Below are 27,221 nucleotides of genomic sequence, written 5' to 3'. Positions count from 1 at the left end.
ATGGGGTTCCCTGTTCAAACCGTGATCTCCTTATTGTCCTCATCATGGGACAGTTTAATGCAAGTACCAGTCTGTTATCAATGAACAAACCCACCGGCCCACAGGTTTACAAGCTATTAGATTATAGTCAGATCTACAAACGGATAAAGCAACAAAATGGCAATTTTTGATTCAAGCCGAGGAGGGTACAGGGTATTTGTTGGGGATCTTGGGAGTCGTGTAGGGAAATACGAACTTGAGCGAGAGCTAGAAAAGTTTGGACCAATTTTGGATGTTTGGGTTGCAAGGTAAGCCTATGCATAACAAAAATGAGTGTATCGATGAATGCCACATTTTAGTTTGTCTGGTGATAAGATAATTTTTCAAATATTGAGTCAAGAAAAACTAGATAGGACAGTCTCATTGAATAATTTTAAAATGTATTTTTTTTCTTCCTGCTTCAGGAAAAGTATTGGAACTACATGTTTGTTTTTCATTGGCTAATTTTTGCAAGACTTTAGCACTACTGAGACACCACTCAATTTTATAGAAATGAACCCATGGGTCTATTTTTCTATGATAGTTATCTTCTATACAAATTTATTTGCATTTTAAAGCTGGAATCAGTTTCTCTAATGTTTGTGCTATTTTCACCATTCTGACTGGTGTGAGAAAAATATTTCTCCTCACTAGTGAAAAATCTGTTCTCAGCAAATGATTGGTTGAAATTTAATTGTGATGTTAAACTTTCTTGTTTTCTTCTGAATTTTCTTATTGTGACGTCATGAAAAAAGGGGACCATGCCTGATGACGTCACATCAAAAGTACACAACTTTCCTTAAATCTTTGAAAAGGAAGGATAAAAATCATAAGAGAAACAGACTCCACCGCTGTAACTTGTGTATTACGATATTTCTCCACTCTCAAAAGTTAAATTTGAATTATTTAAAATGCTCGGCAAGTCTCGCGCTTTTAAAAATTAAAATTTAACTGGCTCGAGTAATACACTTGTTGCAGTTGTGGAATCTATATTTCTTCAGGATGAGAAACAAAAAAAGTTATGAATAATTAAAAAAACAAGGAAAATAAAAAGTTTTTTTTGGTATGAATTTGTAATAATTTACATTAAAAATTAAATTGTCATAATAATTATATTCATTAATGTTCAAACAGTCTGTCTAACTGTCCAACTGTCCATATGCTTCTCTAAAAATAAAAATTGGACATTTTTTACAACCCCTGTCAAAGAATTCAGGATTATAAAAAATAAATCTCAAAAATATATGATGGTCTTGGAAACAGGATGAAAAAAAGAATGCTTATGTTTTAGAGAATTAATGATTCAAAATATGTTTCCTGGAATTCAGGATGATGCTCCCACTCAAACATACATCAGAAATATTTTCTTGGTTTTTATGGGTTTTTTTTTAAGAGTTGTAACTTTCACCTTTTATTTCAAAAACTTTACAAAAACCACTACTGTTCTAAGATAATAAGAAAGTCAAAAAAGGGATTAAGGCTTTTAAGAATTGTTCCATGGAGGCTTGTAAATGGGGAGTATTCAAAAAGTAATAAAACAAATTTTATTGTTTATGAATTTGAAGTTTTCTGAATAGTAATTCAGACAACTATTACAGATAGACACTTAAAATACTTATCATCTAATGCTGTAAAAAAAAAATTCAAGAAGAGAAAAGGATTTGACTTTTTGTTAAATATCCATAGCAGTATATAAATTTACTTGTTCACTATAAATTTTATGTACAAGTACTCTTTCTGACTGTTTAATTTGACACATTCTTTGAGCATCAAAGTTAAAATCAATATACCCAAATCAGATATAAGTTTCTGTCTTTTTTTTGTCTATAAATCAATTGTTTTGTTAAATATATTAAGACATTTGAGTAGATCATGATCTGCATATAGTACATGTACTGAAAATAAAAATGTTTTATTGGAAATCAATATGTTCACTGTATCATAGGTTAAAGAAACCATGTACCAAAAGTCAGAAATTGTTGTAAGAAAGGTTTTAAAAAAGCATTATTATATACTGTATGTAATACGACATGTTCTACTAATGTTTGAATTGAAACATATTACAATATTTTATAGTGTTTTTGCACTAATATTGATGAATATTGTGCAAAGTAGAATAACACATGTGAGCGACTTAACATTGTTATGTTAAAGTCATGTTGCCAATTTTAAAACTAATGTACATGGCATAATAACATGCCTGTTGACTGTGCATGCTGAGTATTAAATTGAGATTAAGAATTAAAGAAAAGGATTGAATCCACAAACCCTTGTAATGAAAATTTAACTTTATTACCACTAATAAAGAAATCATATCTATTTGGACTTGGGATCTATTTGCTGTGGGACTGTAATTCCCAGAAGGTATTACCAAAACCATTAGCAGATCCAGGGGGGTGGGGGTTCCAGGGGTTGGAACCCCCCCCCCCCCCCCTTTTTTTTTTGGGCCAATCAATGCATTTGAATGGGGACATATAGTTGAAACCCCCCTTTGTCCTGGGTTGGGAACCCCTCATCCACCCTTTTTAAAATGGCTGGGTCCGCCCCTGAAAACAATAGTACTTTGGAACATATTGATATTGTTTTATGGAAATTTGCTTAGACAAAGAGATTCTGGAAAAAACATATGAGATATTGATATGATTGAAGATGGCAATATTTTTTATACCCCCACTTGAAGTATACTGCATCCACTTTGTCCTTTTATCTGGTTGTCTTTTCATCCATTCTTCTGTCCAAAACCTGGTTAGGGAATTTGTAAAGACATGTATATGTGTATCATGTATAATAAAAAACAATTTTTATATCTGCCTGGAATTCACTTTTTCAGTTTGAGAATAATTTTAATCCTTATAAAACCAACTAAACATTGATTTTTCCTCACTGTTTCTCAACGTCTGTATAAGGGAATGATTTGACATTAAGTCTAGAATTATAGAATGATGAGCTGTACTGTCATGACTGTGTAAGCTATTTTCAGATTAGCTGGGCAGTTACTTCCTGTTTAATAATACTTTGAATTTTTATGATTCTTACTTAGCATGAAATTTTAGTATCATATTTGTTAACTTTTGAATGCATATTTCTTATGGACTACTATTATGATTAGTTGTACCATGACGTAGATGTACATGAATGCAATTTTCAGGTCTGTTATAATATGATTTAAAATGCATTAGAATAAGCAGAATTATGGTATTTATGATTTTTCTTTCTTTCAGAAATCCTCCTGGATTTGCTTTTATGGTATACAAATATTCAGATGATGCAGAAAAATGTGTACAAAGGCTCCATGGAAGGTAAATATAAAATAGAAAGGCCAGACAATAAGTACAGAATTCTGTCTTTCTTATGGTAAATATTATTTTAGTATGTAGTGTATAAGTAAATGGGAATGTAAATTGTAGATTATGTTATGAATACAAAAATACATTTCATTTTAATGTTTATTTCAAAATATTAGTATTTACTGTCTGCTTTGTTCATTTCAGTAATAGAAAGTAAACAGGTAAACATAGAAGTTCTAAAGATATATGATTTATAGAACTGATAACCTTTGTACTAGTCTGGTAAAATTGATTGAAATATAAAGAAAAGATTTCTTCAGGGTATGTTCATGAATTTATTGTGATTAATTATTTACTTTCAGTGACCTGGTTTTTCTTTAAGTTATCCAGTTAAGGTTACTTCCATATCTATGATATTTTAACAAGTTTCTATTGGCTGACTAGTACTGCTTTTACGAGATGTAACATTTCCATGTGAAGCTGATATTAAAGTATAGATTGTTGCACATACAAGTATATCTTCCACCAGTTTTGGTCAAACTTTTCAAGTGTACCAATTTTAAAAGAAAAGAAAAAGGCCATATTAGTTAGTTTTCTTGATAAATTATTAGCCAAGGAAAAAGAGGGTATAGATTTTCTTTCATTCTTTAAATTTCACTTTTATAAATTGTTACTTAGATGAAAGTTGTCTCATTGGCACTCATACCACATCTTCCTATATCTATTTACACACTTCTAGAAAATGCAAAAAACCATAACCCATCATATCAAGTCCCCCTTTTCCAGCACCCTCTTGACAGAATGAGTTTTAGAATAGTAAATATGACATATAATTGATGTGAAAAGTATATTTTATGGTATTGAGTAGAAAAGATTATTGAAGTAACAGCTTGTATTTAACCAGCATTGTCCTTATAATAAAGTAGACAGAAACATCTTGTCCCATCTATTGTATTGTTCATGAAATTGTTCATTTTATTGATTTTCTTAGTTTATTACATGTACATGTTTCTGTCAATAAAAAATAATCCATTGAATGGTTAAATATTCAATCATGTATAGGATTTTTTTTTAAATGAACGATATAGTTTACTGAGATTTTTAGTCAATCTATATATCTATATATATCATGTATATAGTGTTACCTAGTAAAAATCATTACAGTACAGTCAAGGATTAATATAATAATCCTTGGTACAGTCTACTTTGTAAATATTTTTTTCTAGATTTTAAATTGAAACTAAATTTGTTTTGCCAATTCTTAGATTTCTGGAAAACCAATATTTATTAATAAAAACTATGACAATTTTGAAAAATTAAGAGATGAAAGTTGGCATAATCCAGACAATGTTTATATTTCATAAGAAATTAAATTTGCCACGAAAATATTTCCATATCCAAATACAAATTAAGTCTCTGAAAAGTATATGGACTTTGTTTGGGATTATATTCGATATAGTCTACCAAAATATTATTATTTTTTCATCGCTATCAACTATAAATTAAAAAAAATCTATATTAAAGCAGTAAATTCAGAAATAATTATGAAGTTCTAATTAATGTGAATAATGAGACTGATTGAGAATCACAAAAATAAGAAATTGTATCCAGATATCTGATGTATACAAGTATATATAAAAAAAAATCTTAAATCATAATAATAAATCTAGTATTATTGTCCATTCTTCACAAATCACAATTCATTTTTTAATAAATGCCTGGAATAATTTCTAAATGTACAGTACCCAAACAAAAACAAATTTTATTTCATTTATGATCTAGTCTTATGGTTCATGAGAAAGTTGCCACCTGAAAGGTGTTGGAAAAGTTATCTTAAAATTCTAAAGCTGGTACTATTGATAAGAAATGTACATGAACATGGAGATATCTTTCATCCCAAGTACATACATTCTTTGGATAAGAAAAACAAATATTGTATAATTATGCCTTATATAATTTTTTGAAAAGCTTCATGATATACTTGACTCAGTGCAAATGCAATTAAAAGTTAAAAAAAGTGAATTTTATGATTTTTTTTCCATGTCTACTTTCAATGTTGCAAAATTCATATTTTATTGTTTATTTTCTGGTGAATGGTTTAACATGGTTGTCATTAACAACTCTATACATTACTGTTGTTTGTTAAGTTAACTTTTATAGAAACTGCACAAAGAAACTTTAGAATCTCTAGCCTTTTTAGTCTTGTGGTTTTTTTTTTAAATTTTGGTTCATTAGTAAGTTAGGATTTCAGTGTGTCGTCCATTTCACAGAATGAGTATACATTGTTAAGGGTCCAGCTGAAATTCTCATCTGGTTCTCACTGTGTTGAAGATCCATTGGTGGCCTTGGACTGTTTTCTGCTCTATCATGTGGGAAGGTCTTCTCTTTGAAATATTCTAACTTTCCGTTCTCTGTTCTCTTTTGTATGTTGTATCTGATATGAATAAGAGAACACTAAGCAAGTCATCATAACCTTTGTCCTAAAGAAGACATTCAATTAACAAAATAACACAACAAAATCTACACAGAAATTGTATTATTGAGAAACCCAAACCCCAATACTTCTGTCTTGTTTATGCTGTAAGATATGATCTCATCCCTTTGTCATTAAGCAAACATGTTCCAGTAAATCTCAGGATGAAGAAAGGTAATAAAATTGTTTCTTTGACATGCTGCTTGCCAGCATTTCAGTAGGCAAGTCCATCCCATACCTTCAAGTTTGCTCCAACCCAAGATTTATAGTTCCATCACAACCCATTGTGTGGAAATAAATACAACTTTCTAATTGTGATTTATTTGAATTGATGTTTCAGAGTTATATGTGGGAGAAGAGTTAGAGTAGAACATGCAGTACCGTATGACGAACATCGGAGAGATAAATCAGTCAAAGGGAAAAGACCAGTGTATAGGTAAAACATTAACGTGTCACAAATAAAAGTAAATTTGAATTGGTTTGATCTTTTATCCTTTTGAACTATCTACCTCAGAAGTTCTTTTTTTAACCTCATTTATGTGCCTTATATTTTCTGGTCTGCGTCTGTTCGTTCGTCCGTTTGTTTGTTCGTTCATTTGTTCGTTCGTCCATCCATCTGTCCCGCCTCAGGTTAAACTTAAAGATTTTGGTCAAGGTAGTTTTTGATGAAGTTATTGTCAAATTAAATTGAAAATTATATAGTACACATGTTCCCTTTGATATGATCTTTCTAATTTTAATGCCAAATTAGAGATTCCCCCCCCCCTTTTTTCACGGTCCACTGAACATAGAAAATGATAGTGTGGATGGGGCATCCGTGTTCTGGGGACACATACTTGTTATTCATATATAATATTGTTGGAAGTTGATGCTTTGTGGCTCCCTTCATTTCTGATGTTAAATAAGTCCTACAACAGAATAACTTGTAGCTCACCTGGCCTGATAACACTTTTAGAAATATGTCAATAACTGTTATTGCAAAGTTTTAATTAAATGCATGAAAGAAAAAAAAGTAAATAGATTCGGATGTATGTATTTACAGACCAGATTCCAGATCACTCAGCAGATCAAGATCAAGGTCAAGACAAAGATTAAATAGAAGATCAAGGTCAAAGTCACATAAAAGGTAAGGTTGTGTGGTTGCTGATATCATTATGATATCCTAGACAAGATAGCTGGCTTTGATATTTTTTCGCATTGGTTCTACAGGGAAATCCACATTCATGAATAATGAAAGACCTTCTTCATTCACATCATTGTAATTTCCTAATTATCTGAAGGAGATTGACAAAATTTGAAAAATCTTGTGACCTACTGTGGATTCATTATTTTTCGTTGGGTACCAATTTTCGTGGATTTCGGGAACCATGAATTCTAAAGTACAACGAATTATAAATCTTCTTTGAGAAGGTATGAAGACTTTGGCAAAACCATGAAATGAAATTTCCACAAAAATGCAAGTTTTCCTCAATCCACAAAAATTGATAGCCACGAAAATAAATGAATCCACAGTATTTGTAATGTGCAATTTAACAGAGTGGTTTTTTTTTTAAATACAAAATTTCGTGGAAATGTTTCCTTTCACTTTGTGCATTCTATTTTCTGCATTTCCTGTTTTTTTAAATGATTAGCAATTGTTAGAATACCCTTTATAATTTTATAATAAGAATTTGATGGTTTATTTACAGGTCAAGAAGTGCATCAAGAGACAGAAGAAAATCAAAATCCAGTACCAGTTCAAGTAAACGAAAGAGGTAACTTAGTGAAATGGTCTAAAAAAAAGCCAGTAACAATCAAAATAATGGTGAATACTAATATATCTTTGAAAACTGCTTTAACAAAATTAAATTTAATACTAATTCCAACTAAAGTTCAAAGTCTTGTTTCATTCCACAGCCTCAGGGGTCAAGTGGTAGTGTGTTAGCCTGGAGTTTGTGAGGTCAGAGGTTCAAAACCCTTACCTGTCAAACCAGAGACTTTAAAATTCACACAACATTAAGACTGAAACACTGATTGGTTTAGGGACCAACTAATATATTGAAATGATATTACATGTACATGTTTTAGGTCATCCTCCAGATCCAGGTCAAGAGATAGAAAAAGATCAAAAGAAAGAAGCAGTAAATCAGAGTAAGTTAACAATTAGCTTGAAAATACTGAAAAAGTAACCCACCCGTACCTGTAGTTATACCCCTGCTTTTGAAACATAGGGGGTATGATAAGGTACAGAGTGTGCAATTGTCCTAATAGGAGAAATTTCGAGTCAACAAAATTCATATCAGGTAAGGTGAAGCAAAACCCGATATGAATTTTATCGACCCAATAAATTCTATTTTAGAACAATTGAACATTGGTAACGAATTTATCCTGATTTTGTTATATTACATATTATTATATTCAAATTCAATATTTAGGACGATATCAACCAAATGTATTTTAGATATTTAATCTTAAACTATGAAAAATCATAAATATAAGTATTATAAAGCAACTCAAATTTTATTATTTTTATTAGGTCAATGGTTGAAGGGAGATAATTTCAATTGACATAATAAATAAGGGAGATAATTCCAATTGATGTAATAAAAAATTGTACTGAAATTTATTAGGACAATATCAGCCAATCAAATTGCGAGAAATTACTCTAAATCTGGATAAACTGTTTTACCACTGTCCATCCGTCTATATGTGCCATTAATATTTATCATCACATCTTTCTCAGAATCTACATCATAAGTTGTAAAATTTGGTTTCAGGGTCAGCTATACTCTGTGATGCATTTTCAGTTGAATTACTCTATATTCTTTATTTACCTTAAACAATACAGTTTATCGGTATAATATGCATAAATATACAGTTTACAAGTTGTATAGCGTTAACATACACATAAATAACAAACGTCAGAAATATCAGTTACATATTATACAGTTTGTGAGTTTTAGACTACATATCATAAACATAGGTCTTAAATATTATTCCTGCACTTAAATGCATAGAGTAAGTACTTTCCTAAATTACAGAGTTCCTTAGTGTTTTCAACAGAAAACAATTGTACTAATTTATAAGTTGACGGTTTAGTCCAATAATATTTCTTGATAAACTTTTTACGTATATCATTATAATTTGTACATTGTAAAGTAAAATGAATTTCATCCTCTACTACATTTTTATCACACATAATACACATTCTACTATTTCTGCTTATTCCATAAAAACGACCAGTTTCAATGCATAGATTATGTGAGGACAGGCGAATTCTCGTTATTCATTTACAAGCTATTACAGGAATACATTTTTAACCGTATTTTTGTGACAAAAATGTCGGTTATTGATTTGGGGATGTACGGCGGGCTGGTGGGCTGGTTATAATCAAATGTTGTCCATGCATTAACTCATGAACCGTTCAACCAAAGCTTTTAAAATTTTAATATGTTGTTACTGACAACTAAATGAAGGTCAAGTTCAATAATGGCGATTTTGACTTTTACCGTTCAGGAGTTATGGTTCTTGAAAGATTGAAAAATGGAGTTTCCAGTCGTGTTCATGCATTTACGCATGAACTGTTCTACCAAAGCTTCCCAAATTTTAATATGTTGATACTGATGACAAAATGGAGGTCAAGTTCAATAATGACAATTTTGACTTTTACCGTTCAGGAGTTATAGTTCTTGAAAGATTGAAAAAGGAGTTTCCAGTCGTGTCCGTGCATTTAGGCATGAACTGTTCTACCAAAGCTTCCCAAATTTTAATATGTTGATACTGATGACAAAATGGAGGTCAAGATCAATAATGACAATTTTTGACTTTAACCGTTCAGGAGTTATGGTTCTTGAAAGATTGAAAAATGGAGTTTCCAGTCGTGTCCGTGCATTTACACATGAACTGTTCTACCAAAGCTTTTTGAAATTTTAATATGTTGTTACTGATGACAAAATAGAGGTCAAGTTCAATAATGACGATTTTGACTTTTACCGTTCAGGAGTTATGGTTCTTGAAAGATTGAAAAATGGTGTTTCCAGTCGTGTCCGTGCATTTTCTCATGAACCATTCAACCAAAGCTTTTTGAAATGTTTATATGTTGTTACTGATGACAAAATAGAGGTCAAGTTCAATAATGACGATTTTGACTTTTACCATTCAGGAAAGATCGTAAAATGGCGTTTCCATTCACGTTGTTGCATTTACTCATGAACCATTCAATCTAAGCTTTTCAAATTTTAATATGTTGATACTGATGACAAAATGGAGGTCAAATTTGATATTGAGGATTTTCACTTGCACCATTCATCAGTAATGGTTCTTGTGATATTGCCAGGACACAAATAAATGTTAATAAATCCGGTTAGCTGTCGTTGTGACAGCTTCTTGTTGTAAATAAAATTGTAATTCTACATTTGACACAATATACTTATATAATCTACACTTTGGTGATGTTTTAAGCATAAAATGCAACTCTTGTTTAGCTTGATCATATATTCGTTGTTTGGTTAATTGTAAAAATGAACTATCAAAACAAAGTACCCATTGGTTGTCCCAATAATAATTCATACCAAGATCATATAAAATTGTTTTAATACAAGTTGCCCAGTTTTACATCCTAAAATTTTGCTCATATAACAATGGAAATCTTCCTAATTCATAATATACCATTACATTAGAAGTGGACCTCTTGACACCTAGTAATGTTTTACAATAGTCCAAATGAACCTTTTCTACATTTGGTGCTTTATGAACACCCCAAACTTCACAACCATACATTAAAATACTACATACATAAGTGTCAAATAAACTTATAGAAGTAACAGTGTTCAGGTACAAGGATAATGCCTTTTTCCTCATACTAAACATAGCTTTCCTGCCTTGTTCAGCACAGTGGTTTTGAGTAATATAAAATTTACAATTATAATGAAATAACACACCGAGATAACAAAAATGATCTACAATATCTAATGGTTTACCATTATAAATCCATGTCTCAGTAAGACTAATTTTCCCACCTTTACAAAAAACTACTATCTTTGTTTTTTTGGTGTTAACTGAAAGACCCCATTTCTCAGTATTTAACATATTTTGTAAGCCTTGGATTGATTCTGACATCAAAATCATATCATCAGCATACATTAATAAAAAAAGTGTAATGTCCTGAAATTCAAGTCCACAGTTACCATTATTAATAAATTCATTCTCAAAGTCATTGACATAAAATGAAAATAAAATAGGGGAAAGAACTTCTCCTTGCATTAAGCCAAGATTATTAGAAAAGTATTTTGAAGTAAACCCATCAAATCTAATACAAGATCTTACATTGTTATACATTGATTTTGAAATATTAAGCAATTTGCCTCTGATTCCTAATTTAGAAATCTTGTACCTCAAACATAGACGATCAACTGTATCAAACACTTTTAAAAAGTCAACAAAGCAACAATATAATCTATTACCTTTACAAAAAGAATTTTGTATGACAGAATATAAACAAAACACAATAACTTCCTGGGCATGCAGGGTATCACCAGTGAACAGTAGCTCACAATTTCACTTGTTTAATACTGCAAAGACTGTTTTACTCATGACCATGAACTCAGTTGGGGACTTTAGCATCCCATTCATGAATATGACCATGAAGTCAGTTGGGGACTTTAGCATCCCATTCATGAATATATCTATGAAGAAATCAACATAGTGTTTACATAGGTTACAAAAGTAGTCATGGTAACTTGATTTATCAAAGTGTTAACTTTAGGAAAGAAAAGTTTATGATTTTTTTGGATATCAGGATTCTTATCATATATTGTTGGCTATCATAGAAGAATTTATTCTTACATGACACGGTTATGCATCTGACTTTGGCAATATTATTTACTCATACCTGAAAAATGAAAAGAAAAAAAGAGTTTACTACAACATATAACTTTAACTAATTGAAAACTTTATTTGAAGATTATGCAATAAAATTGAAGAGGTTTAGGAGCAAGAAATAGATAGATGACAATGTCCCAAAGTCAAATTTACAGTTGAAAATCACAAACATGTTTTTGTGTTAGGATTTCAATAAAAGTGTCATATGGTTATAATACTGGTACGCTATTTCTAATTCCTGGTGTAAAATAGATGTATTTACACTTGTATGTAAATTTGTCCGCCATGTCGTAAAATCACACATAATGTAAACTTTGAAATCACAATTTGATAATTTAATGTCACAATTAAAAAGTAATTGTTTTTTTTTAACATCGAAAGGTTATGTACAGCAAATCTAAGGTTCTGAGACAAAATTCAGAAAAATACTGAAAGTGAAAATACTCTAATGTAGTCAGTAATTCTCCCATTTACAAAATGGCTAACAAAAAACAAATCATTATGCTTTGACTTTATCCAAACTTGATATCTAGTTAGATGTCTTGGTTACTATTTTGTGTCTTAAAGTTCATTATCTTAATGAATAATTATATACATTTTGTGTATACTTTAAAGAGACTTTTATTAACAATTTTTAAGTTTACATTGCATGATCTATTTCAAATTATAATGTTTTTGCTTTTTCAGACGTAAATCAAAATCCCTCTCCAGAAGTAAATCTCCAAAAAGGAAATCCTCCAGGCGTAGTAGATCAAGATCAAAGCATGCATCCAAATCACCAGATAAGAAGAGAAAATCACTAGACAAGAAAAGTAGATCACCAGAGAGAAACAATGAATCATTAGATAGAAAGAGTAAATCACCTGATAGAAAAAGTAAATCACCTGATAGAAAAAGTAAATCACCTGATAGAAAAAGTAAATCACCTGATAGAAAAAGTAAATCTCCAGAAAGAAGAAGTAAATCTCTAGATAAGGGAAGTAAATCTCCAGAAAGAAGGAGTAATTCACCAGAAACACAGAGTAAATCACCAGAAACACAGAGTAAATCACCAGAAATGCAGAGTAAATCACCAGAGCACAACAATGTCTCAACATCTTCTAATGATCGTTCACCATCACCTACCAAATCTGATAAAATGGACCAGTCTGCTGCAAGGTAATTTTGTTTTGTAAACCAGCAATTCAATTCCATTAGAATTTTGATTTCTAATAAGGGATCCATCATATGCTAGTTTTTGACATCAACAGATTATTATTTGTTATGGAGCAGCTTATGGAGTAGGAATCCTGCAGTTTACCCCTGATTTTGGTGGGATTCATCTTGCTCAATGGTTTGTTTTCTGTGTAGTGTTTCTAGGACTCGTCTTTTGTTTTGTTTTTTAGGTAACTTTCCTTAATCGGCCAATGTGAGCTAGTGTAGTCTGTTGTACCAATCTTATGACTTTAAACCTTCTGATCTGTATCCACTTGGTGTCAATCATTTTATTAGGTATCTAGTTTCAGATTTGTCCCTTGTCATAGACAGAAATTTATTCAGCAGATATGATTCCAAATACAAGATCTAAAATAAAAACATAAATTGACTCTTTATAGGAGTTATTGCCCTTATATGAAGAGTAATAACCAAATAAGGTGTCTTCCCCTTTATCTTGAATACTATTATAAATAGAGTAGTAGCATGATTAAAAAAGTCTATTGTACAGGCGCTCATTCATATCTCACAGATTATTATAATATGGTTAAGGTTAAGTTTTCTTGTCTTGGTCTATTTCCCAATAACTATAACCAATATAGGTTACCATATTTGGTGTATGCTATGATTTTAAGGTAACATGTCTGTCTGTCTGTCTTCAAGGGTTCATATGGCCTTGACATCATGACTTGGATTAGTGGTATGTTGATTTTATGTTAAACTTTTTGTACAACCTTTGTCTCTAAGACTTTCAATGTAAATTCAATCAACATTGTTGCAAGACAAATCTAGCTGACATTGACATCTGTTCTTGGGATAGTTTCTTTTATGGTGAAATTTTGAATCATAAAAATTAAAGTAATAGAGCAATAGTACTGCAATAATGCTGCATCAATTGACCAAAAGTCTGAAATTTGTTATCTGCAAATCAGACATGTTAGAAGCAAACTCATTCAACTGTCAAATATGCATATTGAATTATACAAATGTAACACTAAATGATATAATCTGAACTTTGATTTCCTAATTAAATGAAACTTTTTTATTTTCAGTGATACGAAACCAGATGAAAGTATAGACAATCAAGGGTAGGTATCATCTGTTTGAACGATTTTTAGGGGAAAATCACTCCTTTTATAACTTGCCTACAAGAATCTTATGAATAATTAGAGCTTTATGTTAAAACAGTTTCCTATTCTCTTTAATTTTGAAATATGACCTGACAAGTTATTGATGTAAAATTTGAATTATATTTCCTTTGTCAGATAGTGGCCCTTTTTTATGACAAAATTTATTTTTTGAAAAAATAAATGAAAAAAATTTGAAACATTTGATTGACATAGAAAAATATGCGTGTTTTAGGGTGATTTTGAAATGAACATTTTTGCTGTAAAAAATTGAGCTTGATCTAAACACACACGTTTTGAAGTGTTCCTCTTGTTTGAAAATTATTCATCAATTAAATTAGAAGCAAATATGCATACATCATTTCTATACAAAAATTGTTTGATATAAAGTATTATTAAGTGCAATCAGGTTTATTTTAAGAATATCAATGTTTGGGAAATTAAAAAAATATTTTTAACCTAGACATTTTTAGTACTTAGTTTATTGTGACATGTGTGTTATAACTGGTCTATCAACATTTAGCTTTGCTCCAAGGAGTATGAACTCACCCACATGAAAAACTACTACTCAGTAACAAACTCAAAGGCAGCCTACTCAGGATCAATAACTCATGTCAGAGACCAAGGGGTAGATAACACACTATCAGGAACAATAACTCATGTCAGTGACCAAGGGGAGATAATCCACTATCTCAAAAACATACTCAATACCACCACAACCATACTACTCATGCTGATAGTAAAAAGCCAAATCTCAGAAGATTTCTTTACTTATATTATCCATGTGAGTAGCACTGGTCGGAGAAACTAACAATGTTTTTACTAACATTTTTTTTCTGGCTAGAATACCCTTCATTTACTTAATGGAAATCTATATGTCAACTTTTGCCTTGTGCACCTTCTTCTTTTGCTTGGCACATTTTCTTCTTTTTATGATAGTTACTGGTTAGTATTGAAATGTTTTAATGATATATTTGCACTTAAATTACAAGTCAATAAAATGATGGTGAAAAACACATATTTATTATTTAATTTTTTAAAACTTGTGTACAAAAAGTTTTCTCTTTGTTTAAGTTTCTTATACTGTGGATTCATGTATTTTCTTTGATTCAAATTTTCATTGAATGGCGGAAAATTTTAACATTTATAGATATTTGATCTTTAGGTTTTGCCAAAGTATGTATAAACATCTATAGAAATTTGGAATTTTTTAAAACTTGTGTACAAAAAGTTTTCTCTCTGTTGAAGTTTCTTATACTGTGGATTCATGTGTTTTCTTTGCTTCAAATTTTCATTGAATGGGGAAAAATTTTAACATTTGTAGATATTTGATCTTTAGGTTTTGCCAAAATATGTATAAACATCTATAGAAATTTGGCTCTGTTGAACATATGAATTTACCAACAAAGGTTTCCATAAGTAATAATGTATCCACAGTATTTAGTATGTGTAATTGATTGTAAGAAGATCTCCCATATATATTTTTATAAAGGTATCTGTTTAATAACAACAAACTTTTTTTTTTCATAAATTCGAAGAAACATATATTTTAACACATACTGAGATAAAAGTTGGCAGCTAGATTTTCATGTTTGCTTTTGTTGTTTATAGCCAGTATTTATTCACTGAAGTTTTGTTCCCTATGTTTTGTTGTTGTAAAAATTATTTTGAACCTTCTGTGAAATATATCAAAAGTAAATAGTCATACAATAATTTTATAGAGATTTTTTGAAGCAGTTTATTTTGTTTTACTTATGCATGTGAAAAAAGATCATTGTCGTCACATATTACATTTGTAATACCTTTTGTAATTTAAGTTTTTCACTTTTAAATTATTTTTATTTTCTATTGGAAGTGCAAGCATACTTTTAAATTTTTGTGATATCATGCCTTGACAAAATTTAGGACTGACATATGACCTTCTTGGATACATATATGGCAAAAGGTGTCATAAATTCTGAAATTTAATTTTATGGGTAAAATTCACAACAAGAATTGCATGGAAAATGAACACAGAAATGTTTTAAAGAAAAAGTTTTGTCCAGAATGTATGGCATAACCTAGCAGAAAGAACTAATAAGATATCATTACATTTAAACTGAGTGCATGTGTACTGGTATCAGAACCACCCTGTATCACATGGAAGTTAACATTTCAATGTTTATTTAGGAGAAAAACTGAATGGTTTTCTTGGGTGATATATGATAAACAAATAGAGTTGTGCCTTTATGTGTCACGTAACAAACATTTCAAAGTCAAAGAAAGGAATTGAAGACACAACTAATTTTGCACAATTAAATAGAAGTGAAATGAACTTAATTTTAAGCTCACCGGGCCCGAAGGGCCAAGTGAGCTTTTCTCATCACTTGGCGTCCTGCGTCCGTCGTCCGGCGATAACTTTTACAAAAATCTTCTCCTCTGAAACTACCGGGCCAAATTTAACCAAACTTGGCCACAATCATCATTTGGGTATCTAGTTTAAAAAATGTGTCCTGTAACCAAGCCAACCAACCAAGATGGCCGCCATGGCTAAAAATAGAACATTGGGGTAAAATGTGGATTTTGGCTCATATCTCTGGAACAAAAGCCTTTAGAGCAAATCTGACGAGGGGTAAAATTGTTCATAAGGTCAAGATCTATCTACCCTGAAAATTTCAGATAAATCAGACAACCAGTTGTGGGGTTGCTGCCCCTGAATTGGTAATTTTAAGGAAATTTTGCTGTTTTTGGTTATAACTTGAATATTATTATAGATAGAGATAAACTGTAAACAGCAATAATGTTCAGCAAAGTAAGATCTACAAATAAGTCAACATGACCAAAATGGTCAGTTGACCACTTTAGGAGTTATTGCCCTTTATAGTCAATTTTTAACCATTTTTCATAAATCTTAGTAATCTTTTAGAAAAATCTTCTCCTCTGAAACTACTTGGCCAAATTTAACCAAACTTGGCCATAATCATTATTGGGGTATGTAGTTTAAAAAATGTGTCCGGTGCCCCGCCCAACTAACCAAGATGGCCGCCATGGCTAAAAATAGAACATGGGGGTAAAATGCAGTTTTTGGCTTATAACTCAAAAACCAAAGCATTAAGAGCAAATCAGGCAGGAAGTAAAATTGTTGATCAGGCCACGATCTATCTGCCCTGGAATTTTCAGATGAATAGGATAATTGGTTTCTGCCCCTGAATTGGTAATTTTGAGGAAATTTTGCTGTTTTTTTGTTATTATCTTGAATATTATTATAGATAGAGATAAACTGTAAACAGCAATAATGTACAGCAAAGTAAGAACTAAAAATAAGTCAGTATGACCAAAATAGTCAATTGACCCCCTAAGGAGTTATTGCCCTTCATAGTCAATTTTTAACAATTTTCTTAAAATTTGAAGATTTTCAATAAAATTTTCCACAGAAAGTACTGTTATAGATAGAGATAATTGTAAGCAGCAAGAATGTTTAGTAAAGTAAGATCTACAAACACATCACCATCACCAAAACACAATTTTTTCATGAATCCATCTGTGTTCATTGTTTAATATTCACATAGACCAAGGTGAGCGACACAGGCTCTTTAGAGCCTCTAGTTATAAGAAATTAAAAGTGGAACAGGTAAAGAAATAAAACAATATATTTTTAAACCAACTTGTGAGAACAATATGAATATAAGACAGATTTAAAAAAAAAAAAAGTATGTGTGACATTGAAGTGATAAATGTAAAAAAAGTTTAAAATGGTAAAGAAAAGATTGATGTGATATTGCTTACTTCACTCAACTTAAAGTGAACAAATCAAAATATAAAAACAATTTGACTGGTGATCTGGATGTGGGATATTAATTGGATATATATCAAATATTGGTCTAAATGAGGGTTAACAAAATTGAAATTATCTCAAAAACATATTTACTTGATAAAACCTTTAAATACATGTAGTTCCATATTGAAACTTTGATAACAAATAAAAATTGAAGCTGTAAAGTTATGTACCGGTATGAACATTTCAAATGCAGCTCTCATTTAAAGTGGAATCCATTTTATGCTAGCCAAGATTAACAGTATACTTCATGGAAAGCTGGACAAACCTTAGCTTGTTTAGTCAGTGGAACATATAACAGAAGTGCATATTGAATGAGGAAGAAAAAATTCTACTAAATGCCAAATGAATTAGCAATATTATGAGGAACACTGAATATAAGATATATATTTAAATAAAAATAATTGCCAGTTTTATGGAGATTTAAATAAAAAAGACAAAGGTTATACATGTTTGCCCATGCTTAAAAAAAAACCTGTAAACAGAGTTTTAGCTTTTAATGTAAAGTACAGTACTCCTTCATGTATGAAATTGTGATTTTGTTTTGTATACTAGTTGTAATGGTATGTTAGTGCTTTATGGAAACATGTATGAGTAGATCTACAGTAAATCTTTATTATGATCTGACTAACTTTTATCCATTTTGAATATTTCTTATATACATTGTGTATTTGATAATTTGTATAAAATTCCGGATCATATTTTGAATTTTAAATGGAAAAGAAAAAAGTACAGTGTATTCATTCCTGACACAAAATCCCTACACACACATGGAAAAAACAAATAGGAATTTCTCTTTAAATTGCTATTCTTCATCTTGTTGAATATTGAGTTTCGATGTGTTCTGAACAAATGAAAACCTGCATCTTTCTGAAAGTAGATAAAATCTTACTTCTGTGTAGTATTTTTCCCAATATAAAAAAACATCACAAAATTTTCTTAATTACTGGATAGAAAAAGATTTCTATAACTAAATGAAGAGTAGATAATAAAGTTTGGCTGTAAACATGTAGATAGTTGTACAGTTTTATAGTTAAAGAATGTAGATTGTATACTAATATTCAAGCTTAGATAATTATATTGTTAAAGTTAGTTTAATATACTTTTCAGTGATATTAGCTGTTTTGTGGGGTAATTTACATTATGATACATGTAGTGTGCTCAAATATTACATTTACAGATTTGTAGGTCAGCCTCTTGTCAGTTGCACAGATAAAGCTTCTGAAAAAGTTGAATTCTTCAACCTTAACCATTGTAAGAACACATCCCTGTTTGAAGATGGACATTTGACCAAATATTCAGTCTTTCTAGATTTGCTTCATTTGGATCTGTAACCTATATAAGTCCTTCCAAAAGTGTATTTAAGTTTATACAAACATGATAAGTATTATAGTCATTTTCTTGCAGGTTTTCACTGTATTTGGAAGTTGCATACCTCTACTGCTTGGGCCAGATAAAGAAGGGAAACTCGCCCCTTCATAATTGCAATTATGCTCAGATTTCAATTTTTAGAGTTCAAATTTGTACTCAAACTACACCGTAAATTTTATGAACAAAAAACAATAAACACCCTTAGTAAGGAGGGTCATGCTTGCATTCTTAAATCAATATCAAACAGTTAACCTTAAAAAGTATGGAGAACTCATTTTAAATTTAGGGAGAGGCAATATTATAACAGCCATTGCATGGTAAGGCTTAAGCAGACTAGTTGCTTCCCACCATAATTGATTACGTAAAATAAAAAATTAGAACCTGTCTATATTGATAATTACCATATAAACTATACATTAAATAACATTAAAAAATATTATTTTTTTGTACTGTATTTTGTTTTTATTTGCATGTTAGACTGTAGCTTTATATCCAGCATATTTTATAGCTACAATTTGGTTAATTCTTATTAGGTTAGTCAAAACAGATCTGAACCTTTGTCTGAAGATTTAACTCAATCTTTCAACAATTTTTATAATACTTTAATATTTACATGTGTAGTTATTTAAATCTGAACTTTAATTTAAATTGTATATGCTTACTCTGTATGGTTCATGTAAAAGGATTTTTTATGATCTCGATGGCAAATATAAAAACTGGTTAAGACCTTTCCCAGAAAAAAAATATACCCTTTGTTCACTCTCAAACTCTTTCTTTCATTAAGATAAGAATAAACATTGGTAAAAACTCAAAATCTGTGCACTTAAGAAAGAATTCATCATGACCTAAGTCATTAAAGTTTATGTAAGCATTCTGATGTGTACTGTTAAAGATATAGGGATTAGCATAGTTGTCAAATGTGCTGACAGTGCATTATTGTTTTCATTTGAAAGCAGAATTTATTTAATTTTGAAAGTATAATTTAAAAATAAAAAAAGGAAATTGTGAACTTGGCTCTGACCATTTATCCAATACCAAGAAGCAACAGTTGATTAATTATTGATATGCAATATGACATTGTTTGCACTTAAAAGTTTTTAAATGCACATACATGTATTTATTTTGGCGTAAATTTCCGGAACACAATAATCCTTAACACAACCACATATAGTCCTGTTTATCTTTTAAAAAATGTTAAAGGATGAGTGTAAAACCAACTTTTATATGGTAATGGTACTTTCTCTTGAAAATACAGGACATGTGCCTGTCAGAATATTGGTAGCATTTATCTTTCTGCCTTCTTCTATTTTCTCTCTATAGAAAAGTTCAAATTCTTTTAGGAGACAGAAGTGTTTTACAAATTTACTTATAAATCCGCCTATCCTATTTTTCTTCTTTTTAAATTTGATAATAATGAATGTTGGATTTTTTCAGGTCTGTTTCTGAAGACCATGTTGATACATCGCATGTCACAGATGCCTCAAATGCCACAGATGTTTCGCATGCCACAGATACATCCCATACCATGGATAGTACAGACCCAGACATTGGTCAAAAACCAGATGACAATGACGCCAATGGGGAGTCGTAGATATTATAAATTGTGATACGAAAGACAGAATCAAAAGATGATAGAAAGAATTATATACAAGAGTTATATGTGCAGTTATGCAGAAGACAATTATATTTAATATTTTGTTATATAAATTTAAAATTTGTTTATTTTATTTTACTGTTAAATCTCTAAAAACCATCATTGAATATACACCATTTTAAAGTTGAAGTTGAGAAGTGAATTTTGTAAGTAATCGTTATTTATACAATAAATAGTTTAGGGGGTAAAGATATGTATTTTGTATTTTTTAGTTTTCATCAGAACTGACCGTTTTGGTCGGTGTGAGCTTTTCTCACTTAGAATCAATTGTTTATACATATATATATTATGAAAAAATGTATTTAAAAAGACAAGATCACTTTATTTTCTTTTTATAAACCTCTATAAGATGGTTCTTGTAACCTAGTGAAGAAGGCTTTTTCCTCATGAACGATATCATGATATGCATGCAACCAGATCTGTGATATGTTATCCAAAACCTTAACTATACCGGTGTCATGTTTTGTGTGCTTTCTATATGATGCAGGTATTGGCAAAATTTTTATACGACCGCAAAATTTGAAAAAATTTTCGTCGTATATTGCTATCACGTTGGCGTCGTCGTCGTCCGAATACTTTTAGTTTTCGCACTCTAACTTTAGTAAAAGTGAATGGAAATCTATGAAATTTTAACACAAGGTTTATGACCACAAAAGGAAGGTTGGTATTGATTTTGGGAGTTTTGGTCCCAACATTTTAGGAATTAGGGGCCAAAAAGGGCCCAAATAAGCATTTTCTTGGTTTTCGCACTATAACTTTAGTTTAAGTTAATAGAAATCTATGAAATTTTGACACAATGTTAATGACTACAAAAGGAAGGTTGGTATTGATTTTGGGAGTTAAGGTCCCAACAGTTTAGGAATTAGGGGCCAAAAAGGGACCCAAATAAGCATTTTTCTTGGTTTTCGCACCATAACGTTAGTATAAGTAAATAGAAATCTATGAAATTTAAACACAAGGTTTATGACCATAAAAGGAAGGTTGGTATTGATTTTGGGAGTTTTGGTCCCAACAGAATAAGGGGCCCAAAGGGTCCAAAATTAAACTTTGTTTGATTTCATCAAAATTGAATAATTGGGGTTCTTTGATATGCCGAATCTAACTGTCATGACTGTGTATGTAGATTCTTAACTTTTGGTCCCGTTTTCAAATTGGTCTACATTAAGGTCCAAAGGGTCCAAAATTAAACTTAGTTTGATTTTGACAAAAAATGAATCAGTTAGGTTCTTTGATATGCTGAATCTAAAACTGTACTTAGATTCTTGATTATTGGCCCAGTTTTCAAGTTGGTCCAAATCGGGGTCCAAAATTAAACTTTGTTTGATTTCATCAAAAATTGAATAAATGGGGTTCTTTGATATACCAAATCTAACTGTGTATGTAGATTCTTCATTTTTGGTCCTGTTTTCAAATTGGTCTACACTAAAGTCCAAAGGGTCCAAAATTAAACTTAGTCTGATTTTAACAAAAATTGAAATTTTGGGGTTCTTTGATATGCTGAATCCAAAAATGTACTTAGATTTTTTATTATGGGCCCAGTTTTCAAGTTGGTCCAAATCAGGATCTAAAATTATTATATTAAGTATTGTGCAATAGCAAGTCTTTTCAATTGCACAGTATTGCGCAATGGCAAGAAATATCTAATTGCACAATATTGTGAAATAGCAAATTTTTTTTTAATTAGAGTTATCTTTCTTTGTCCAGAATAGTAAGCAAGAAATAACTTATTGCAAAATATTGTGCAATAGCAAGATTTTTTTTTAATTGGAGTTATCTTTCTTTGTCCAGAATCAACTTAAATCTTTGTTATATACAATATACAATGTATATTCACTTTTTACTACCAACTGATAAATTAAAATAATCTTTACCATTCAGTGATAACAAGCAGTTTTTTTACATCTTATTATTTTATGATGTATTTAAATGAGTAGTTATTGTTGCAAGCTCCATTAGAAATTTTAATTGAGATTAGTTTTGGAATAAGGGAAAGGGGGATGTGATTAAAAAAATTGGGTTCAATTTTTCTCATTTGAAATTTCATAAATAAAAAAGAAAATTTCTTCAAACATTTTTTTGAGAGGATTAATATTCAACAGCATAGTGAATTGCTCTAAGAGAAAACAAAAATTTTAAGTTCATTAGAACACATTCATTCTGTGTCAGAAACCTATGCTGTGTCAACTATTTAATCACAATCCAAATTTAGAGCTGAATCCAGCTTGAATGTTGTGTCCATACTTGCCCCAACCGTTCAGGGTTCGACCTCTGCGGTCGTATAAAGCTACGCCCTGCGGAGCATCTGGTTAAAAAATGGGGTTATTGTTGTAAAAGAGAAAAATGTTATGCCCCCCCCTCCCCACAGTAGAGGGAAGATTCACTTTTAGCTGGTTTTGAAAAGTTTTTCAAGTTCAAGCCGCTTTGTAAGAAACCAAAACTTGTGAACTGATGTTATTTTTTAATCATTTGTCAGTGAAAGTAATATGTTAATAGTTACTACAACATTTCAGTTTCCAACTATTTAATTCCATGCTTAAATGTCTAACTACCTGTTGTTTTGTTGTGGGTTTTTTTAGAGAAAAAAAAGGTGATATTATGATTCAATCATATATTTGAAATTGAATTTAAAATAAAAACAGTTCTTTACCGAAACAGATATCATCACACCATCTAGAAATACAATGTTTCAGAAAGAAATTTCTACTATTTTAGTGATTTATTTAGCTTTTCATTTATCCATTTCAAAGAAATCCATTGTCAATTTTAATGTATGTCACTTCACAGCTCAGCAAAAAAAAAAATCCCCACAACGGGTATTTCACATTTGTGTGACTTTGTTAAAGTATTGTGCCTATGTCGGTATCATTCAAAATAATGAAAAACAAATGATATTTTACTGCTGCAATCCTTATGTTTTTGTACAAAACAATTTCGCTAAAACTAGGTCATTGTGACCTACATACTGTGTATTGAAATACTTTTTTTTAATGTCTCATTCTTGTTTGGAAGTCACATCATGTAGTAAAACAATGTTTTTGAAAGGAATTTGTAGTAATTGAGTATTACGAATGAGTTTATGAATACTCATACATGTAACTTTTTTAGTCTAAATTGTCAACCATGATATTTTATCCCTTTGGCAACAACATTTTGGATTTTTTCAAGAACAAAACACTTTGGCTGCAATGAAACTTGTACATAGTAAGAAAAAGAAACATGATGAGTTTTGTTGACAGACAAGATTCATTGATTTGTAGACTTCTCTTTTGAGATCTTTACAAATAATGTAAACACAAAAATTGGATAAACAGAAATAATTCACAAATAAATAAAAATTCTCACAACTTGATGATAACTTAGAATGAACATTGATAAATTAGTTTAGAAATGTGGTTGTTTATATTTATAGTTTATATATTTAATAATGATTTAATTGTTTGGGGTTGCAATCACAAAAAAAAACTTTATTTAGATAATTATCGAAATGTGTAGTTTTGGTAATGGGTATAATTAGTTCTAAATTGCTCAAACATCTGAATTGGTTTTTGTTTTGTTTTGCATAGACCATGTGACATCATTAATTCGATGTAGAAAACTTAAAAATTGATAACGCTGACTTTGGGCAACAAGTTTGTGATTATTCTTTGTAAAAGATTCTTTGTCACACAGTTAAGATAGACCATTCATTTCCTTATTCAACTTTTATCCACCAATATGTATTTTTTTTCTTCACTGATTTCCCCTGTCAGAAGTCAGAGCAATTTAAGACTAAGGAATAGTGTGCATAAATCTAGTAACTTCAAAATGGTTAAAATATGTTTTATGCATTCAGGTATACATTAGTGAAGATTGAGAAATTAAGTGATTTTCATTTTAATTTATGTTGTTTGTAAACAGATGACAATTAAAAATTATCTGTTAGCTTTTAGTTTTCCTTTTTACCATACACAGATAAACAAGAGTGCTCATGCTGAAATGCCTCACTTTCTTTACTTATCATTGATTTTATGTTGATAGTGTAAGTCTTAGATATAAAGCTTTACTTCTAGTATCACTTAAACTTAACACATCCAAGAAAATGAGGTCATGGTCAGATAAACCAAACCAGAAATACATGCACACCTTACAATCATTCAATAACTCATTATAGCTGACCCATTGCTTATAATTTCTAAGTAATAGACTTAACCAAGAAAACTAAACATTCAATGAACCATGCAAATGAGGTCAAGGTGAGATGAACCATAAAAGACAGACTTGTACACCTTACAATCAATCTTTGCATTAAATATAGTTGTTCTATAGCTTAAATTATCTATGAAACAACCTTAACAATGAGGTCAAGGTCAGATGATACCTGCCAGACAATCCTTCCATACAACAAATATAGTTGACCTATGGCTTATAGTTTAAGAAAAACAGACCAAAACACAAAAACATAACAGTGAGCAATGAACCGTGAAAATGAGGTCAAGGTCTAATAAAACCTGTGATACTGACAAGTACATCATAAAATATTTCCATTCCCCAGATATAGTTGCATAAAGTATTAGAAAATTAGATCAAATCACAAAAACTTAACTTTGACCACTTATCCATGAAAATGAGGTCAAGTTCATGACAACTGCCAGTTTGACATGTACACCTTACAATCATTCCATACACCAAATAGTGTAGACCTATTGCTGATAGTATCTGATAAATGAACTTGACCATGAAAACTTAACCTTGTTCACTGATCTATGGAATGAGGTCGAGGCAATGAAAACTGTCTGAAGGGCGTAAGCACATACCAAATATAGGTAGCATATTACTCATAATCAGAGAGAAATTAACATTACAAAAAATCTCAACTTTTTCTCAAGTAGTCACTGAACCATGAAAATGAGGTCAAGGACAATGAACATGTGACAGACGAAAACTTCATAACATAAGGCATCTACTCCAAAGTATAAAGCATCCATGTCTTTCACCTTCTAAGATACAAAGGTTTTAAGAAGTTGGCCAAATGCCACCGCTGCTGGATCACTACTTGTCAAGCTTTCTGAAACAAGTCAGTCTCGACAGTAACTGATCAAAATCTTTTAAGCTTCATATCAGTCTTTATACATCTTATGTGGTCAATATACCTTGGGGTAACACATATTATTGATTTAGAGGTAAGTAAGTGAAATATAAAGGTCACAGTAGCTTACAGGATCAAAATTTTAAGAAAAAAGTTGGTTTGTTGATGATTTCTTTTAATCTTTAAACAAATCTGACTTCATATCCAACCTTTACCAAACTTATTAGTAGCTTGAAAATACTCCTTTCAATCGAAAGAACAAAATTACATGTAATGATTGAGGATAAAAACTAAATTCAACCTGTGATACAGAATATACCCGACCCCTTTTGCTTTTAAATAGACAATAGAAGTTCTCAGCAAATATAAATATTATTTGTTGATCATGTGAAGTTTGAAAGAAAGAGACCTTATCCCAAACAATTTCCCTGATAACTGCAATGTGTGAAATGAGGTCCAGGTTTTATGACATATCCTTGTACAACCATACCATATATCAGTGTTGACATAGCATGAATTTTACTAAAGTGCACCTTACAATCATTCCATACACCAAACATAGATGATGTTCTGCCTCAAGTATTTGGGAAACAAACCAAATCATATAACTTCAACCTTGATCACAGATCAATCAAATGAGGTTGAGGTCACCTAAGCCCTGTTGGGTAGACAGACCTTGCAAGGATCCCATATATCAAATATAATTACGGTACCATATTACTCATTATAAGTGAGAAATTCTCTTGACTTAAGAAACTTGTACAAGCTGGTAAGAAACCATGAAAAGATGGGTAAGGACATTAGACATTTTACAGACCAAAAGTTCACAAGGTTTTCTATACAAAGAATGTAACATATAGGTCTTCTTACTTTTGAAATATACCGTTGAATTTTCAACAAATGGTTCAGGCTGTTTCTGCTGGATAAGCGCTAGGTGAATAAAAAGGGTAAAGGTCATCAGTTAAGGGAGTACTATCTATAAGGAGTCAACTGGCAATAGACTATTTTCATATTACCTACTTTTGACTCCGAAGTTTATATATAAACTTGTTATTCAAGATTGCCTTTGTTTCCCACAGTTTGGCCACTGTGGCGGTCATGTTTGATGCAGTTATTGTCATTGAAAAGTATAAAGCAGTTATTGTCATTGAAAAGTGTAAATAATAATGCAACATCCTGAAAAATATCAACTATTGCAAGTAAGCTCCACAATGTTACCTTTCTCCATCAGATAAAGCAGTAGCAAATTTGGATAAAAACAAAAATGTGTCCCAAGTACACAGATGCTCCATCCGCACTATCATTTTCTATGTTCAGTGGACATGGTATTAAATCTCAAATTGGCATTAAAATTAGAAA

General features: G+C 30.7%; 1 protein-coding gene across 2 annotated transcripts; it reads left to right on the top strand.

Annotated features, from left to right (window-relative positions):
• The first annotated feature begins 51 nt into the window (after positions 1–51).
• Positions 52–24,718, top strand: LOC139488142 (serine/arginine-rich splicing factor 7-like). 2 transcript variants are annotated; one of them, XR_011655930.1, is made up of 10 exons: positions 52–287; positions 3,240–3,317; positions 6,119–6,214; positions 6,821–6,904; positions 7,467–7,532; positions 7,846–7,908; positions 12,325–12,795; positions 13,884–13,919; positions 14,482–14,742; positions 20,578–24,718. XR_011655930.1 is itself a non-coding variant. In XM_071273553.1 (9 exons), the coding sequence occupies exons 1-9, from the start codon at positions 157–159 to the stop codon at positions 20,732–20,734; spliced, it is 1,182 nt and encodes a 393-aa protein (XP_071129654.1). In that variant the 5' UTR covers positions 53–156; the 3' UTR covers positions 20,735–24,718. The 2 variants fall into 2 exon arrangements, 1 of the variants encoding a protein (XP_071129654.1); XM_071273553.1 differs by lacking the exon at positions 14,482–14,742 and having other exon boundaries at positions 53–287.
• The last annotated feature ends 2,503 nt before the right edge of the window (positions 24,719–27,221 follow it).

This window comes from Mytilus edulis, chromosome 9 (assembly GCF_963676685.1).
Source record: "Mytilus edulis chromosome 9, xbMytEdul2.2, whole genome shotgun sequence".
Classification (NCBI taxonomy): Eukaryota; Metazoa; Mollusca; class Bivalvia; order Mytilida; family Mytilidae; genus Mytilus; species Mytilus edulis.
This window is presented reverse-complemented; position numbering and strand designations above follow the sequence as displayed.